Below are 18,532 nucleotides of genomic sequence, written 5' to 3' on the forward strand. Positions count from 1 at the left end.
ATTTGAAGTTCTTCTTGCAGGTTAATCAGCTGTACTGAATTGTGAGGTGAAGCACTCGCCGATCCTCTTCTCGTTCTCCCCTGATTCATTTTGGCCTTTTAAACAAAGGAGCCAACGTTTTGTAGAGGAGTGAAGTGAAGTTTTCGATGTTTCTTCGTCAACTGTCGTTTGTCCTGCACAGAGATGCTGCTGTAGATGTGTCTCTAGCTGTGTCTGGATACAATGAAACATGCTGGAACTAAGTGCTTGTGTTGCACAGTTCTACTGAACATTCCATTTCATGCATGCTCCGCCCACATGGTCAGGAATGTCAGGTGCTGCATCGCCAAAGGCTGCTCCCGTTGCCTAGCAATAACAGCTGTTTACTTTTGGGGTCTGGTTCATTATTTAATAAAGAAAACATGTCCAAGTATTGGGTGCTGAGGCTCAGCGCATATTCTAGCCTGCTGTGTGGGTGGGCAGCTAGAAATCACTGGTGGGCAACATGAGTGAGGAGAAAACTGGAGCAGCCAAGCAGGGAGCTGCAGGTTGCTGGTTTGAGTCTCTGTTCAGATGCTGGTGTCTCCTCTCTCTGAGATGTCTGCAAACAGTCCCAGATAAAACAATAAGGATAATAAACAACGTGACTAAAATAACAATTATGACTCTGATGTGTTTCATGTGTAGCAGGATGGCCTCTATACAGCAGTCGCTGCAAGCATCCACATCGCCACACTCACTTTTCTTTAAGCAGGCGTGCTGGGCTCCTCCTAAGGAAAGTTTGAAACTTCATTTCCTTCATGCTGGTGAACTTTTTACCAAATATTTTCATCAAAGCTTCTCCATCACTGACAGGGATTGTTTGGATCTTCACACTCATCTCCACCAACCCTAAAAAATGAGTCTCACTTTGCTCATATAATGCCAGGAGTGTCTCCATATTCCACAAAAGTCTGTGCAAACATGTAACAGTATCCCATATTCATATGAATATTATTGATATTATAACAAAAGCTGTCACCAACACAATTGTCACAAGTGCTTTTTTTTATTAGTTATTGCAAATGCTTGATTGCAGTTCTTGCTAGATGACAAAACCACGTATTAGGTTTAGAAGGAAATGACTTTTTCTACATGAGGTAAAGTTGGAGCTGTTTCCCCAAACTAAATTAAATCATCATTTGAAAAACTACAATCTGTATTTACTCTGAACATCTGTGTTAACATTTGAAATTGGAAACATGTAAGTGTAACAAACATGTTAAAACATAAGAAATCAGAAAGGGGCATGTAAAGGAATTTCTTTTACTTATGTATTAATCACATTATTTTATTGTATGATGCCTTGGTGCCACTGGATTTTAACATGTCTCACACTCATACAGTAAGACAAATGGTGGGGGTGTAGTAAGGAAGTTGGGGGAAGCAGAAAACTCCACAGGAAGAGTCTTTTGTCTCTTTGAGGACTCTGGGAGGCAGCAAGGGAGTGTGAAACAGCTGTGTACTGCCTTTTGTTCCTGGAGAAGGTATTTAACTGAGAGCCATGCTGGGCTCAGACTCTGCTGACCGTCTGTCCCGCGGTCATGCAGGGACTTCATCAAGCTTGGTTGTCTGTTCTTTGTGTGTTTGATTAAAGAATGTTAGCTACCGCTCACCGCTCGTCTGCAGCTTTATTTAAATGGAAAACTTCCACAACAGCCAACAAAAAGCTTTTTGCTAAAAAAAAGATTCAGAGCAGAAGTTTTTTGCACTGCATTTTAAAATGAAAACATATTGCATTTATTTACAATTAAAGACACAGAGCAGAAAGTGTGTTACTGTTTTACATCCACAGACACACAAGAAAAGAAGCAGGCAACATGAGGTCAAGTTATGGCAATTTTATTTGTGTGTTTCAGTTTTTAAAAAACAAGCAAACGTCCCAAGAAGAAGGATGGGGTGAAAGAAAGGTGGAGATTTTAACATTAGGAGGAAGAAACTATTGATGCTGCTGAGTCAGTTCTTTCTCAGCAGTCTGCTCCAGAATCCCCTCCTGTCCTCAGCTTGCTTTTCTTTTTCTTTTGCCTTCAGTTCGTTTAAGGTCTTGTTGAGCTGCTCCTCGGCATCTTTAAATGTTTCTTTCAGCTGCTGTTTGGCCAGTTTCCCTTTGTGTTTGAGGAGCTCTTTAGCTTCCTTTTTGTGCTTTCGTAGTTCTTTCAGTGCGTCTTTGCAGTCTTTCTTGGTCACCGTCATTTCTTTCTTGAATACCTTCACCTCAATTTTCTCTTCTGCAAGTTCTTCTTGTACTTTCATCAGTTCCTTCTTCATGTTTTCATTGTGACTCTTTGTATCTTCCATTTCTTTCTTTGCTTCCTGTATTTTAATTTTCTCTTCCTCCAACACTTTTTGAGCTTCCAACAATTCTTTCTTCAAATTTTCAATCTCATTTTCTGCCTCATCTTTACGTCTTTTCTCCTCTTCAAGTTGTTGCTTTACATGCAGTAATTCCTTCCTTAGTGTTTCAGCTTCAGCTGTTACATTTGCAGCTTCTTGAGTTGCCAACTGCATTTTCTTTTTTCCCTCTCCAAAAGCTTCCTGCACCTCCTGTAATTCCTGCATCACATTTCCTGCCTCCTTCTTTGCAGTTTGATATTTATTGTTGGCTTCTTGTGCTGTGCTTTTCTCTTCCTCCAATGCTTTTTGAGCTTCCAACAGTTCTTTCTTCATCTTTTCATTCTCCTTTTCTGCCTGTTGTTTTCCCATTTTCTCTCCTTTAAGTTTGAGACCCACATGCAGTAATTCCTGCAATACTACATCAGTTTCAAACTTTGAATCTTTAGCTTCTCCTCTTGATTTTTCTGCCTCTTCTTTTAATTTGATATTTTCAGCCTGTATCATTTGAAGTTCTTCTTGCAGGTTAATCAGCTGTACTGAATTGTGAGGTGAAGCACTCGCCGATCCTCTTCTCGTTCTCCCCTGATTCATTTTGGCCTTTTAAACAAAGGAGCCAACGTTTTGTAGAGGAGTGAAGTGAAGTTTTCGATGTTTCTTCGTCAACTGTCGTTTGTCCTGCACAGAGATGCTGCTGTAGATGTGTCTCTAGCTGTGTCTGGATACAATGAAACATGCTGGAACTAAGTGCTTGTGTTGCACAGTTCTACTGAACATTCCATTTCATGCATGCTCCGCCCACATGGTCAGGAATGTCAGGTGCTGCATCGCCAAAGGCTGCTCCCGTTGCCTAGCAATAACAGCTGTTTACTTTTGGGGTCTGGTTCATTATTTAATAAAGAAAACATGTCCAAGTATTGGGTGCTGAGGCTCAGCGCATATTCTAGCCTGCTGTGTGGGTGGGCAGCTAGAAATCACTGGTGGGCAACATGAGTGAGGAGAAAACTGGAGCAGCCAAGCAGGGAGCTGCAGGTTGCTGGTTTGAGTCTCTGTTCAGATGCTGGTGTCTCCTCTCTCTGAGATGTCTGCAAACAGTCCCAGATAAAACAATAAGGATAATAAACAAACACGTGACTAAAATAACAGTTATGACTCTGATGTGTTTCATGTGTAGCAGGATGGCCTCTATACAGCAGTCGCTGCAAGCATCCACATCGCCACACTCACTTTTCTTTAAGCAGGCGTGCTGGGCTCCTCCTAAGGAAAGTTTGAAACTTCATTTCCTTCATGCTGGTGAACTTTTTACTAAATATTTCCATCAAAGCTTCTCCATCACTGACAGGGATTGTTTGGATCTTCACACTCATCTCCACCAACCCTAAAAAATGAGTCTCACTTTGCTCATATAATGCCAGGAGTGTCTCCATATTCCACAAAAGTCTATGCAAACATGTAACAGTATCCCATATTCATAGAAATATTATTGATATTATAACAAAAGCTGTCACCAACACAATTGTCCCAAGTGCTTTTTTTATTAGTTATTGCAAATGCTTGATTGCAGTTCTTGCTAGATGACAAAACCACGTATTAGGTTTAGAAGGAAATGACTTTTTCTACATGAGGTAAAGTTGGAGCTGTTTCCCCAAACTAAATTAAATCATCATTTGAAAAACTACAATCTGTATTTACTCTGAACATCTGTGTTAACATTTGAAATTGGAAACATGTAAGTGTAACAAACATGTTAAAACATAAGAAATCAGGAAGGGGCATGTAAAGGAATTTCTTTTACTTATGTATTAATCACATTATTTTATTGTATGATACCTTGGTGCCACTGGATTTTAACATGTCTCACACTCATACAGTAAGACAAATGGTGGGGGTGTAGTAAGGAAGTTGGGGGAAGCAGACGACTCCACAGGAAGAGTCTTTTGTCTCTTTGAGGACTCTGGGAGGCAGCAAGGGAGTGTGAAACAGCTGTGTACTGCCTTTTGTTCCTGGAGATATTTAACTGAGAGCCATGCTGCACTGAAAAAAATATGTTGTTGGATTTACTTAATTCAATGGTGGACATTTGTTGCACACAGATGCTTTGCTTTGGCAGCAAATGAAAAAATTGTGTTAAATTAACACAAGTTATTCACTTTCAATAAACCTATAAATTTTGTGTTGATAAAATGTGACTGAGACATGTTCTGTTGAAGTAATTTGAAGTCTTGGAATATTTTATTCTTTCATAATTTTCTCACTTTAATCCAACACTATTGAGTAACTTTTACCCAACACTAATTGGTCACTTAAATACTACACGTTATCTTCGTTTAACAATGTGTTATTATATTCTAGTATCAAGTACACATTTTTTAATGTAAGCTTTATAACATATCGCACTGTTCTCTTTCAAGATGGTAACCTGAGTGGGGAGAAAAAATAAATAAACTAAAAGGTCTAATATCTATGCCATGATTGACTTGACAAAACACAGAAAAACACAGGTTACCTTTTTGAAAGAGAACAGTAATACAAAAAATTCTGCTTAAGGTTTTAAGATTAAATGAACAATTACAATTGTAAATAATTTAACATAATGTTAGTTACCATTAACTCTAAAATTACTGGATTGGGAAACACCTACCTATTAACCTTATCATTAACATTATGCATTTTGCCCTAATTACTAAAAAAAGAAAAAAATACCACTTGCAAGTCAAAACCTTTATTAAAGAGCCACAGAAATAACAGTGATAGAGTGACTTAAAAAAAATTAACAAATACAAAAAAAGTTTCAAAAATTCCAGCAATGATCATACTGAAACATCTTGGTTTAAAACATAAAACCATCAAAGCAATCTTACACCAACTAAATTAAACCTAAAATGCTGTTTCACATAGCCATGATGGGACTATTTGGGGTGAACAATCCTACATTTCTTCACTTTTAAAAACAAATAAACCAAAATCTAAAAATGCTGCCAATTAGAAAACTTGAACAGAGAGCAAAAAGGAAACAACAAAACCAAGCCAGGCCCCATCTATATGGCATTTACAAAGTACACAATAGTGAACACTGATTTGTCGTTGATATCGAACCTCCAAAATGCAGGAGAACAAGTGAGAGAGCAAACCACCTCACATGCCGAGCAACAGTGAACTTTCTTTACATGAGCAGTTTTGTCTTTAAATTTTGGGCTTTTCTTGAGAGCAGAGTTGCATCCAATTCCATTACCACCTTCTGAATGACCTCAAAGGTGTAGCGGAGCTGTGATGGGTAACTCATGTTCAACGAGTAAAACAGTCCAAAAAGCATGGCAACTGCAAGGGCCACACTATCCAAATCCTGAAGAACCACCACACCCTCGATGATGATGCCAACATCAGGACAGTCATTGCCTGGCGTATCTCTGGAGACATAAATGCCCACCGTTGTTTTCTCTATAGCAGTCAGTGCAGTGGCCTCGGTCATGTCCTGGTTAAAGATAAAACATTTCTTTAAGATTCCTTTTTTAGACAAATCCTCTTTTTTACATTCAGTGCCCTGTCATGCTGCCATTCATGATCTGTTTCTAAACGAAAAAAACAACAACAACAAATAGAACACACACACACAAAGTTTTTTTTGTTTTTTTTTTATTTCAAATGAAGGGCATTCAAGGTCTACATTAGTCTTTTGTTAGAAAGTCATTGGCCCACCAGCAAGCCAGGCTATGTCACTCAGAAGAATTTAGATTTTCTTTCAGCCTCACAGTTGGGCAATTTTTTTTCCAAACAAAAGCGATGTAGCGAACAAGTTTAACCTTTTGTTTTAATCTCAGTGTTAGAATCTCTTTGCCATATTATTAAAGAGGACTACTAGGCCTGCCTAGTCCAAGGAGAATTAAATGGCTATCTGAATACATTTTGAAAAACGTTGCAAAGCCACAATCTACTCATAAAACACTCACCATGTACTCCTGCACCAAGATGTCAGGATTTTCATTCAGATAGAAGCACAGTCCTTTGATGAGGGACTCCCTTCGAGCATCAATGTCATCCTTAAGAATTATAACAAAGAAAAAAAATAGATAAATTTTCAGTAGCATAGAAGAAAGTGATCAAAGACAGTGTTTTTGAACCAGTCATCAACATGCAACACCAGCAAAACAATTTTCAAAAGTTTGACATGATTTTTAGGGAGTGGACTAAATAGTTTCCAGATCATATAAAAAAGATCAATTTTTCACAGTGGGACACTAAATGCATGACGAAAATGATAGGGTCCTTTCAGTAGAATTGGTACTCACAAGTAAAAGTTGAGCTTTGCAAAGGATGCAACGTATAAATCTTTTACTGACCTAATGCAATGCATATACACTTTGTAGTTAAATAATTTAAAAGTTCTTACTGTCATCATGGCAGTTACATCCTTTATCTTCCTGCCCTGCTCCCCTGATCGCGTTGCAAACACTTTCAGGAGACTTTCGGAGAGATAGTCAAGCTGCGACAGAAACCTTGACTGTAAAGTCATGGTTGTGATGCGTTTGAACTCTGCGTTTATCTGAAACAACATGAAATTATTTTCAAATAATGGCTGGTATAGAGCATAGTTCTTCATCTGGACTCTGCTATGCAATATATGGACACACATCCTAATAAAGTCAAGCACTCCCATATGAAAAAGAAATAGAAAAAACTTATTAAAGACTTGCATCAGATTTGGCTTGCTTGATATAGTAAATCACATAAGACTTATATGATTTACTCATGAAAGTGGCCACTTTCATATATTATTTTAGTAAGTATCCAAAAGTTTCATTTATATAATTTTTCAAGGGATCTTATATCTGTTTTCTCTCATGTATGCTTTTCATACAAGTTTCACAAAAGACAGATACAAACTTTAGAATATTTATATATATCTTTTCCATATGGACTACCTTTACACATTAACACATCTATGACACAACTAGTTAATCCTCTTGAGGCAGGCGTTGCCGATTTGCAACAGTTAAAAACTAACAACCTGATTACCCCACATACATATTTTATGAGGTTTTTTTTTTACTCAGAAGTACCACTGCGGGACTTGGTTGTGCATTAGCAACAAAAACTTAATTTGAGCCTGAGAGGGTTAATGCATTTTTTTTTTTGCTGTCCTCTTTTCCGTACTTAAATTACCTCTGCTGGGAAGAAAAGAGCCGGCCATCTCTCTTGTACATTTCTGATCATGGGAGCATCAAAAATGACTTCTTGTCTTCTCAATGCATATGTTCTGTTCATTTTATCCATGACTGTCTCTCTGTTGTTGCGCCTCTTCACATCGGAAAGGAGTTCAACCCTCATCTTCTCAAGGGACTGTTCACTTTCTCCAAGTGGAAAAGAGGGGCAGTAATCCACTTCACCCCTCTTTGGTCGCTTAACGGCAGAAGCAGGGGAACATTTCTCAGCTGGCTTATTTTTCAAAGAATTCACACATACTTCAGGACATCCTATTTTGCGGAGATGTGTGCGGTAGTTTGATAACTTGTATTTGAGGCTCAACTTCCATCCCGCATAGCCACTGTGTGAGCCTTTTTCTTTTAAACATGGATGCTTCAGGATGAGTGCCTCTGCAACTTGGTCAAACTTACTGTCTGTGAGGTAGACTGTGTGCTTGACTACCTCCTGGATTAAACCCTCCAAAATGTCGGACTTCAGCTTTGGATCAGGGATCAGCAGCATCCCATTTTCTTTGAAAGCTACATGGGCCTGCGCAAGCTTAATTTCAGCATCATATGTGAAATTGGGAATGCAGAACAAATCTGGCCACGAAGACCGTGATGATGTAGACTCTGGAGATGAAAGAGTCACGGTGCTGTCACCAGAAGTAGATGTGTCATCAGGAGCACTGGTTGATGGAAAAGAAAATGTGTCTTCACCTTGGTCTTGAGGTTGGAAGGATGTGTATACAATTTTGATTGTCGCTTTGTCTTGGATTTCTTCCATTGAAGTTAAGTTCACAAACTCGTTGCCAAAAAGTGTGTCCATGAACTGCAATCGGAAGGGTTCCATTATTTTGCACTGAGTCTTTATTTCAGCTTCCAGTTCAGCAACAGTTGAAGGCAGACCAGCAGAAATCATGACCCTCTGACTACTGTCTGGTCCAAGGATAACTCTGAGAATAGCTGGAGCTGTCATGTTCATTCTTCACTGTCTGTTAGGAAAGAATAGGAAAATGTAATTACAATCAGTTTTATAACAAACCTCATATTTTATCATTATAACACTAATACAACTTAACTCTGAGAAAAAACAAAACAAAACAACACCAGTTAGTGTGCCCAAGGTATCCCATACACATTTATATGTGACAGCACCGTGCACCGTGCACACTTTTTCAACAGTCCTTCCTTTTCTTTAATCACATCCACCAGTGCATGATGTTACCAATTCCATCACGATTTCCCACGCAAACAAGGTTAAACATGGAGGTACAACATACTTATCACCCAGCACAATTGTTTTTAAATGATCTTACCCAAAGACACAGATTGATCTCTTCAAGGTCACCATCTGCATACCTCCAACTGCATAGGCAGCCAGTGGGTATTCATCAGCCAGTTCCGAGACTTCCACAAGAGCAAGTTCTCGTGCCGGAGATGGAGTCAGCTGAAAGGCTCCATAATGCTCACAATACCATCCACACAGCAGTTTTAACACAAAAAATAGTCCCTGCTGCAAAATGCATATTTGATGGATTTCCCCAAATTCAGGCAAGCCACCACAAGAACCATATGCCACTATCATACCAGGCCTGTATTGTATTCCCTTCCTACAAACATTTTTTGCAATGTGTATTTCAGATACAAAAGGATTTCTCTGTTTGAAAGCTTGAGCTAGCTCTTCCTTTAAAACATCTAATGGGACAGTGGATGCTTCTGACACATCCAGCAGTGGTTTATCAATACTTGGAGAGGACAGGTGATAACCAATCATAAACTGATGCTTCACAGCCAAAGACAGAGGGACGTTTTTAAAGCAACTGGTGTGTTTCATAATCTTTTTAAAGAAACTGTGCTTAGCCTCAAATCTAATGGTCCAAAGTCCCACGAGAGGCCCAAAAAGCTGAATTAGTTGTGGGTAATGCTCTATGTAGTGGTGTTTAGGCAGCAATTTGTTGTTAGGAAACACCTCTTGATACCTTTGTCGATGATCTGAAATTTTGCTCTCAAGGTAAGCAATAGACTCTTCACTGTGAACTGGAGAAACCACTAGCTCAACAATCTGTTTTAGATCCAACAAGACCTGCCATACTGGCTCATGTTCGGATTTTGGGGCCTATCAGAAATGGGAGTAGTCTTAACAAGCACCAGTTTTCATGGGCATTGCCCCCTATGGTTTTCCTGCTTGAAAGATTTTGTGGCAAAGTATGAGGCTTATTGGTTTTGTCTGTCCACTTGTATGGGAAATGCAATATGGAATTGTTTATATCATCCAAGGAGATATACTTCTTTGATATCAGTAACTTGAGGCAATGTGCTATTTCAACAGGCACAATGCCTTCAAAGAGATCATGGGCAATGTCAGGAGGGTAGCCACTGACAACATGAAAATGAGAAAGTGCTCCAGTAAAAGGACAGCCTCTTTTAACTCCAAAATAGCTAGTGCCACTATCTATGGCTGCTCTGACATGGGTTTCATGTGTTTCTTTTGTTCTGAGAATGAAAGTTCCTGACCTGACCTCATGTGATTGAATGTCTGAAGCAGTTGCTGTACAAAAACGACAAATGAAGGGGCCTGTAAAGTTCTCAACAAAGCCTGCTATTCCATGTGCTCCTAAATTGTCAGCAGCAATAATCTGCACTGTCCCCTTCAGAGATTTGTCCAGTTGAGGGACAAAAATTCCATCAACTTCCAAAGACCTTAGGTCGTGTAATAGGGGCTCTAATACCTTGTCATACCCAAATGATTTTACGTTGTCAGTTTTGCACAAAATGCACAGGAAAATTGAGGATAAATTAGAATGAGAATCTGGGGGTAGATTATTCAGTACCCAGTACACAGCACAAAGTTTGTGAGTTTTGCGGGAGGTGCCCAAAGGGTTACAGACCTCAAAGTCATCAGCATACAAAGTTATGGATAAACTTAGCTCTTCCCCTGAAAACAAAGTATTTTCCTTACAATGCAGACCATCCTTATAAGACCTGTACAATATTTATTTTCCTATCAAAGTCTCCCTTCGTGTTTCATGAATTCTAACTATCTTGTCCACAATATCTTTCCTACTCAGCAGCACTCGCAGGGATTCTAGGATGGGAATATACTGCAATGTTTTGTTTTCTTTCACATCTAAAATATATTCAACTGGTTCAACAACATTAAAATTTTCCTTGTAATATTGATTACGTTGATATGAAGAACTCAATGGCCCACCCTTTTCTATGGCCTTATTTAGAGGATTTGCTAACCACAGAGAAGTAGTGATTTCCTCTATGACAGCTCTGTCAACTTGAAGGTTGTTCTTCTTAAAAATGTCCACTAGAACACCTTCAGCATGAGATTTTGAGAGACAGTCGCTTAAGTGATGAAGTTCTACCAAAAAATCATTAATTGCTCTGCTTGGTACATTAGAAAAATGTTCCAATTTTAATAAAGCTGCTGCCAAACTGTGCTCAATTACATTGGGGAGGTTATGTGAAGCATCAGCACTGCTACCAGGCTGAGCACCCTCACCAATGTGTTCATCAAAGGTACTGGAGGCAGATTCTGGATAAGCAACTGTGTCTGATACTACTATTCCTGGTTTAAGATTTTTTACTGAATAACACCTGTGTTTCCTACTCTTGTGGGATCTAAAAGATCCGAAGACGTTTGTTTTGAATTTGCAGTCCAAAAACATACAAGTTACAACCTCATTTTTCTTCAAGTGTGCATTAATGTGAGTCCAGTAATCTCTCTCAGACACAAGATCCTTACAAGAACACAAATGACAGCTAAATGTACATCCCTGTGACTGATGACTATTTTTAACAGCGTGGCATCTATTCAAATGAATTAATAGTGCATTCCATGTTTTAGAACTGCATGGACAGCTTGCATGAACACATGGAATACGATTATTATTTCCAAAGTGCCTATGTCTCACTCGATAATGTTTCAGAATATGTGACCTACTTGGAAAAACTGAAGGGCAGGTCTTACATTGCCACATTTACTATGTCACTGCAACACTTCTAGCACCATTCACTGTAAAAGAGAAAATAAAGAAGGAGTGAGGTGTAGTGAGGACAAAATGGTGTTTGATATTTCAAGGATGCATTATTGAATGAAGAGAACAACAATGGGAAGGTATACACAACAGTAAAAGGATGAACCCTTAAATCTAATGATGACTCTCTAAATTACGTATGACAAGCAATTCACAAAGTGTAATATTAATAACCCAATTTTTGGACAGAGTTAAACAAATTACTGATTGCAAAGAGATTGCATAAATGATAGCTGTACTTAGAATTCATATATTTAATAGTGCTTGAGTGTACTGTACTGCATATATTTGCATATTATCGGTATCATAATTAATTACGAAAACTTTGACAAAATACAATGTCACGTTCTTACCACAACAACTCAAACCCCCGATCCAGCAGCTTACTTCAAGTGAAATGCGAATAGACTTTGTCTCTCAATCTGCAGCAAAAAAAAAAAAAAAAAAAAAGGCGTTGAGGGGCGTAAGCTAACTTAATGCCGCCGATTACATTAGCAGAGGTGGTTTGATAGTCAAAGGCTACGTCACACTGTGCGCCACGTTATTGTTTCGGTGAAATGAATTTCTACAATACTGTTAATTCTACTCTCTGCAGTGCTTAAATGCTTACATATACACACAGTTACTGTCCCTCCACACATACGACTTGGTTCCGCTTCTATGCCCCAGCTTTGTTTACTTTTTCCCACCGAGGCTTCTAGACTTCTGATTGGCCAACATTTCTGCACGGTTAGGCATATATCGCCACCTGCTGCTTTGGGATGTTCATAATAGCGTTTTCCTTCATTTCTGCCTTTATGTGTGGACGGGATTATTTTTTAAAACGAAAACGGAAAATCTCCGTTTTCAAAAATACCCGTGTATGCGTGGACGTAGCCAAAATCTCACCACGGTGCAATACACACTGTTGAATAATGTAACTGAACAGTCATTTTGCAAACTAATTGAAATTCAAGACCAAACAATGTTAGAGTTAAGTTAATTGCAACTTAACGGCTCCTTGTCAAAAAAAAAATTCAAATGAAAACGCGCCAATTCTTTATTTAACGTTAACGTTACATGGTGACACACTATACATTAAACCACATTTGGGTGTAATTTTGAAAATATTCATTCAGAAAATCAACATATATACCAAAAAAAAAGTAGTGGCAGGCAGCAACTTACCAAAAAAGTAGTGGCGGGCAGCACGACGTTACTGAGATGGCGGCAGTCCTCACCCACGATCAAAAGAACGCAAGATGAAATTACGTGCGATATCGCGAGATTTGACATTGCTTCATTATTGTCTTACTTCACTTGAACGTGATATGAACAAATTAATGTACCTTCTCTGCATATCATGTAGTTTCTACACTAAATAGTTACACCTAACCTTAAAACATGAGGTACTTGTGTTAAATACACGCAAGATGCTAATATAAATCCAAGAGATGGCCAGTCCCTTTTTTTCAGTGTGGGCTCAGACTCTGCTGACCGTCTGTCCCGCGGTCATGCAGGGACTTCATCAAGCTTGGTTGTCTGTTCTTTGTGTGTTTGATTAAAGAATGTTAGCTACCGCTCACCGCTCGTCTGCAGCTTTATTTAAATGGAAAACTTCCACAACAGGCAAAAAAAAGCTTTTTGCTAAAAAAAAGATTCAGAGCAGAAGTTTTTTGCACTGCATTTTAAAATGAAAACATATTGCATTTATTTACAATTAAAGACACAGAGCAGAAAGTGTGTTACTGTTTTACATCCACAGACACACAAGAAAAGAAGCAGGCAACATGAGGTCAAGTTATGGCAATTTTATTTGTGTGTTTCAGTTTTTAAAAAACAAGCAAACGTCCCAAGAAGAAGGATGGGGTGAAAGAAAGGTGGAGATTTTAACATTAGGAGGAAGAAACTATTGATGCTGCTGAGTCAGTTCTTTCTCAGCAGTCTGCTCCAGAATCCCCTCCTGTCCTCAGCTTGCTTTTCTTTTTCTTTTGCCTTCAGTTCGTTTAAGGTCTTGTTGAGCTGCTCCTCGGCATCTTTAAATGTTTCTTTCAGCTGCTGTTTGGCCAGTTTCCCTTTGTGTTTGAGGAGCTCTTTAGCTTCCTTTTTGTGCTTTCGTAGTTCTTTCAGTGCGTCTTTGCAGTCTTTCTTGGTCACCGTCATTTCTTTCTTGAATACCTTCACCTCAATTTTCTCTTCTGCAAGTTCTTCTTGTACTTTCATCAGTTCCTTCTTCATGTTTTCAGTGTGACTCTTTGTATCTTCCATTTCTTTCTTTGCTTCCTGTATTTTAATTTTCTCTTCCTCCAACACTTTTTGAGCTTCCAACAATTCTTTCTTCAAATTTTCAATCTCATTTTCTGCCTCATCTTTACGTCTTTTCTCCTCTTCAAGTTGTTGCTTTACATGCAGTAATTCCTTCCTTAGTGTTTCAGCTTCAGCTGTTACATTTGCAGCTTCTTGAGTTGCCAACTGCATTTTCTTTTTTCCCTCTTCAAAAGCTTCCTGCACCTCCTGTAATTCCTGCATCACATTTCCTGCCTCCTTCTTTGCAGTTTGATATTTATTGTTGGCTTCTTGTGCTGTGCTTTTCTCTTCCTCCAATGCTTTTTGAGCTTCCAACAGTTCTTTCTTCATCTTTTCATTCTCCTTTTCTGCCTGTTGTTTTCCCATTTTCTCTCCTTTAAGTTTGAGACCCACATGCAGTAATTCCTGCAATACTACATCAGTTTCAAACTTTGAATCTTTAGCTTCTCCTCTTGATTTTTCTGCCTCTTCTTTTAATTTGATATTTTCAGCCTGTATCATTTGAAGTTCTTCTTGCAGGTTAATCAGCTGTACTGAATTGTGAGGTGAAGCACTCGCCGATCCTCTTCTCGTTCTCCCTCGATTCATTTTGGCCTTTTAAACAAAGGAGCCAACGTTTTGTAGAGGAGTGAAGTGAAGTTTTCGATGTTTCTTCGTCAACTGTCGTTTGTCCTGCACAGAGATGCTGCTGTAGATGTGTCTCTAGCTGTGTCTGGATACAATGAAACATGCTGGAACTAAGTGCTTGTGTTGCACAGTTCTACTGAACATTCCATTTCATGCATGCTCCGCCCACATGGTCAGGAATGTCAGGTGCTGCATCGCCAAAGGCTGCTCCCGTTGCCTAGCAATAACAGCTGTTTACTTTTGGGGTCTGGTTCATTATTTAATAAAGAAAACATGTCCAAGTATTGGGTGCTGAGGCTCAGCGCATATTCTAGCCTGCTGTGTGGGTGGGCAGCTAGAAATCACTGGTGGGCAACATGAGTGAGGAGAAAACTGGAGCAGCCAAGCAGGGAGCTGCAGGTTGCTGGTTTGAGTCTCTGTTCAGATGCTGGTGTCTCCTCTCTCTGAGATGTCTGCAAACAGTCCCAGATAAAACAATAAGGATAATAAACAACGTGACTAAAATAACAATTATGACTCTGATGTGTTTCATGTGTAGCAGGATGGCCTCTATACAGCAGTCGCTGCAAGCATCCACATCGCCACACTCACTTTTCTTTAAGCAGGCGTGCTGGGCTCCTCCTAAGGAAAGTTTGAAACTTCATTTCCTTCATGCTGGTGAACTTTTTACCAAATATTTTCATCAAAGCTTCTCCATCACTGACAGGGATTGTTTGGATCTTCACACTCATCTCCACCAACCCTAAAAAATGAGTCTCACTTTGCTCATATAATGCCAGGAGTGTCTCCATATTCCACAAAAGTCTGTGCAAACATGTAACAGTATCCCATATTCATATGAATATTATTGATATTATAACAAAAGCTGTCACCAACACAATTGTCACAAGTGCTTTTTTTTATTAGTTATTGCAAATGCTTGATTGCAGTTCTTGCTAGATGACAAAACCACGTATTAGGTTTAGAAGGAAATGACTTTTGGAGGTAGCAAGGGAGTGTGAAGCTTAAGGTGTAAAACAGCTGTGTACTGCCTTTTGTTCCTGGAGAAGGTATTTAACAAACCAGCTAAGTATCTTGTAAATTCTTTGTGCTAGTTTTAAAAGCAAGAGGTACTGAGAGTTTGTTTTCTTTGTACATCATATGCATAAAACGTGATAACATCCTTTTAACTTCGAACGACTCACAAAACTTTCTCCCTGTTGAATTCAGGATCACGGGGGATGTGAGCAGGTAAGAAGACCTCTGAGCTTCAAATAGGACCATCAGCCAGAGACACAGCACTTCCGTTCTGTCTTATGGACCCTCGCCACAAAGCATCTGTGTTATGGGGAGTGGAAGATTCTCGCTCAGCATTGGGACATATACAAGCTATAGAACAACAGTGGACAGGTGAGCAGTGCTGAGTTCCTAAAAAAATTATTGAGTTTTATTGCTATTTTTATTACCTTTTTTGTACTTGTTGGGTTTTTTCATATATATATATATATATATAAATCTTTACACAGGAAATCATACAAGTTTGAAAAACTGTAATATAAGGCCTGTAATGTCCAGAACCATAGAAGCACTGTTTCATGGGTCCAGTGATTTTATTGAAAATAAATTCTCAAATTTGGCACTGACTGATTCACTCTACAGCATTCTGAGTACCTGAGGTGATTAACTCTGGTCTAGGTCAATTTTAACCCAGATCAAGAATTCTTTCTACAATTCTACTACAACAAATGAACTACAGATCTATTTAGAATATATGGATAGTCTGACATGAGTAAATGGATGCTTAATCCTTAATATTTCAGAGAGCAGATGGTGTTGTTTTTCTTTTGGTTTTTTTACAACATCACTTTTTTGTAGAAAAACGTCTATTATCATACAATATCTTGTCTTATAATGATGACCTGAAGCACAACTACAACTGCCTATACCTGATACCTGAATCTTGGTTAACCAGAGAGATAAAAGCCAGGAGAATAAACCAGATGTTCTCCACTGAACTACCCAAAGTATAGTCTGAATGGCAGCAGAACAAAATGAGAACAGCCCCGCCAACGCTGGAGACAGAGCAATACTGAAGAGTATATGTAAGAAGGATGCAACACATAACAGAAATGCTCAGTGCCTAGTGGATCTAAGAGCAGACTGCAACAACCTCCCTGAAAGGATCCAGTAACCATCACAGTGGCAGACATGTCAAGCAGAGGGATTGGACAGCACCATTCCCTGCCATGTTTAACACCTACTGGATAGGGAAGCTAACAAGCTAACTCCATTAGCATCCTGCAGCACAAATGAACCAGGTGCTAATGGTTGAGACCCACCCGGAATGTCTAACCGAAGGCTGTCCTGATCCCCAAGGATCCCAAGAAGGGGCCGGTCCCATCCAACTACTGGCCAATAACTTGGCTAAACTGCCCACCAGATTGCCCTCCTCCTGAATGGTAGATACTGTACCTCCGTCCATCCAAACCCACACTTGTCCTTGTTGGACATAGTTGGATATAATTGCTAATCTTTCTCTTTGGGTAGATTGGTCCTCCAACCAAGAGCAGTCTCTCCAAGATGACAGCAGTTTGCAACATGGATTGTAATAAGTTTTTCAGCTTTTGTACACTGTTGCAAGAGTTACATTCTGGGCACAGCTTTTTTCTTTAATTCCAAATGCCAGATCTTTGACACCTTGCTTTTAAACTCTATTTGACTTTTAACCTGTTGAACCTTTTTTTTAATTTAAAGTTGAACTTTAAATAAAATATTAAATTATATAAAATAAAATATTGTTTCATTTTGTTGGAGCACTTAAAATGTAAGATATCAGGATGTCATTCAGCTTTGCTTACTGGCCAAGTACCTCGCTTGCTTAACGCTGGTCTGTGGTTACAATACAGACCCAGTGGACTATATGAACTAGTTAGTTACTGTGATTCTATAAATGTTCTGATGGTATAAGAACTGTCTACAGTGACTGTGTTTAACTAAAAGTTCAGATGGATAATGCTTGATATAAATCTAAATTGAAGGTAAGAAAAGCTTCAAAGATCATGGTCACCGGATGCTGTTAATCTGGCTTCATGGAGTGCTCGTAGCTGGAGAAAACCCTACCAAAGGCCTCTATGAGGGGTTGGTGGAAATCTCCCGGACAGATTTGGCAGGTGAGCTAATCAGGGAGGTCACTTCCTTTCACTGGTCAGACTATTTGTCAGTTTTAACAGTCATACAATATTAGTTAACAATATTTCTCCACAGAAAGACCAATAATGCCGTAAGACTGTTTTTCTGTTTGTTCACTGGAATGTGTCTACTTTTTTTTCTTTTCTCTGTTTTCCTCTTCTGGTTTGTTATCCAGAGTTCATCCGACAGAAGGCAAACTCCCAGACCAGCTCTCCTAAAATGTGCTGCGTAATGTGACGGCAACAAGTTTATGCTTATCATCGAGCTATTGTGTTAGCTTTGTTAAAACGTTCTTTATTTAAAGAAATAAAAATGTTATTTTCTATAAATAAAATTACATGATTTGAATTGTGAGTCACATAATGGTTTACATTTTTTAATGAAAGATAGGTGTGTAGCAGCCAGGGGAAAGTTGCTCTCTATTTATTTCTTTTTTTTTTGCCGTGCAATTTTGTCAGGTTTTCTCTACTGCAGCACTTGAACTGTGTTTACCTAGAAGGGCTGTAACAACAGCCTTGCACTGCTGCAGATTTCCATGTGCTGCATCCCATGCCAGTTATCCACACACAAAGAAAGGACAAGACAAGCTGCCCCTAACCTACCCAAAATGCCCCACGCCTGCTGCTTAGGTGTGGGATTTTGCTTCCCCCAAAGGTCCTTGAGGTTCCTGAGATTCCCTAAAGCGCAGATCGTACCTCCCAACATGGGCCAGCTCGCTCCACATGATAGTGCATCCGAGGAGGCGTGGACCCCCCCTGCGCATGGAGAGACCAAACCATGAAACTGGCGACTCCGGGCACTGGTGCTCCATACTCCTTGCAGGCCCCCTGCATCCCAGACCCCAAACCCCAAGACCCTCACACCAACACTAGT

General features: G+C 39.3%; 1 protein-coding gene and 2 long non-coding RNA genes across 3 annotated transcripts; 1 reads left to right on the forward strand and 2 right to left on the reverse strand.

The window, feature by feature from the left end:
• Positions 1-4,163: 4,163 nt before the first annotated feature.
• On the reverse strand, positions 4,164-8,142 carry LOC147339549 (uncharacterized). The gene is made up of 4 exons (XM_086299862.1): positions 7,510-8,142; positions 6,737-6,889; positions 6,297-6,386; positions 4,164-5,821 (listed from the first exon to the last, which is right to left on the reverse strand). The coding sequence occupies exons 1-4, from the start codon at positions 8,050-8,052 to the stop codon at positions 5,513-5,515; spliced, it is 1,095 nt and encodes a 364-aa protein (XP_086155988.1). The 5' UTR covers positions 8,053-8,142; the 3' UTR covers positions 4,164-5,512.
• Positions 8,143-8,277: 135 nt separating this feature from the next.
• LOC147339550 (uncharacterized) lies at positions 8,278-12,258 on the reverse strand. The gene is made up of 3 exons (XR_015130316.1): positions 11,932-12,258; positions 11,485-11,556; positions 8,278-8,524 (listed from the first exon to the last, which is right to left on the reverse strand). It is a non-coding gene; the product is annotated as an uncharacterized LOC147339550 (long non-coding RNA).
• A 3,591-nt stretch (positions 12,259-15,849) lies between these two features.
• Positions 15,850-17,928, forward strand: LOC147339551 (uncharacterized). The gene is made up of 3 exons (XR_015129896.1): positions 15,850-15,880; positions 17,509-17,640; positions 17,835-17,928. It is a non-coding gene; the product is annotated as an uncharacterized LOC147339551 (long non-coding RNA).
• The last annotated feature ends 604 nt before the right edge of the window (positions 17,929-18,532 follow it).

The sequence above is a fragment of the Aulonocara sp. 'chitande type north' Nkhata Bay genome, linkage group LG1, assembly GCF_057382095.1.
Source record: "Aulonocara sp. 'chitande type north' Nkhata Bay isolate Kocher_YH1m ecotype deep benthic linkage group LG1, A_spYH_male_GT1.1, whole genome shotgun sequence".
Lineage (NCBI taxonomy): Eukaryota > Metazoa > Chordata > Actinopteri > Cichliformes > Cichlidae > Aulonocara > Aulonocara sp. 'chitande type north' Nkhata Bay.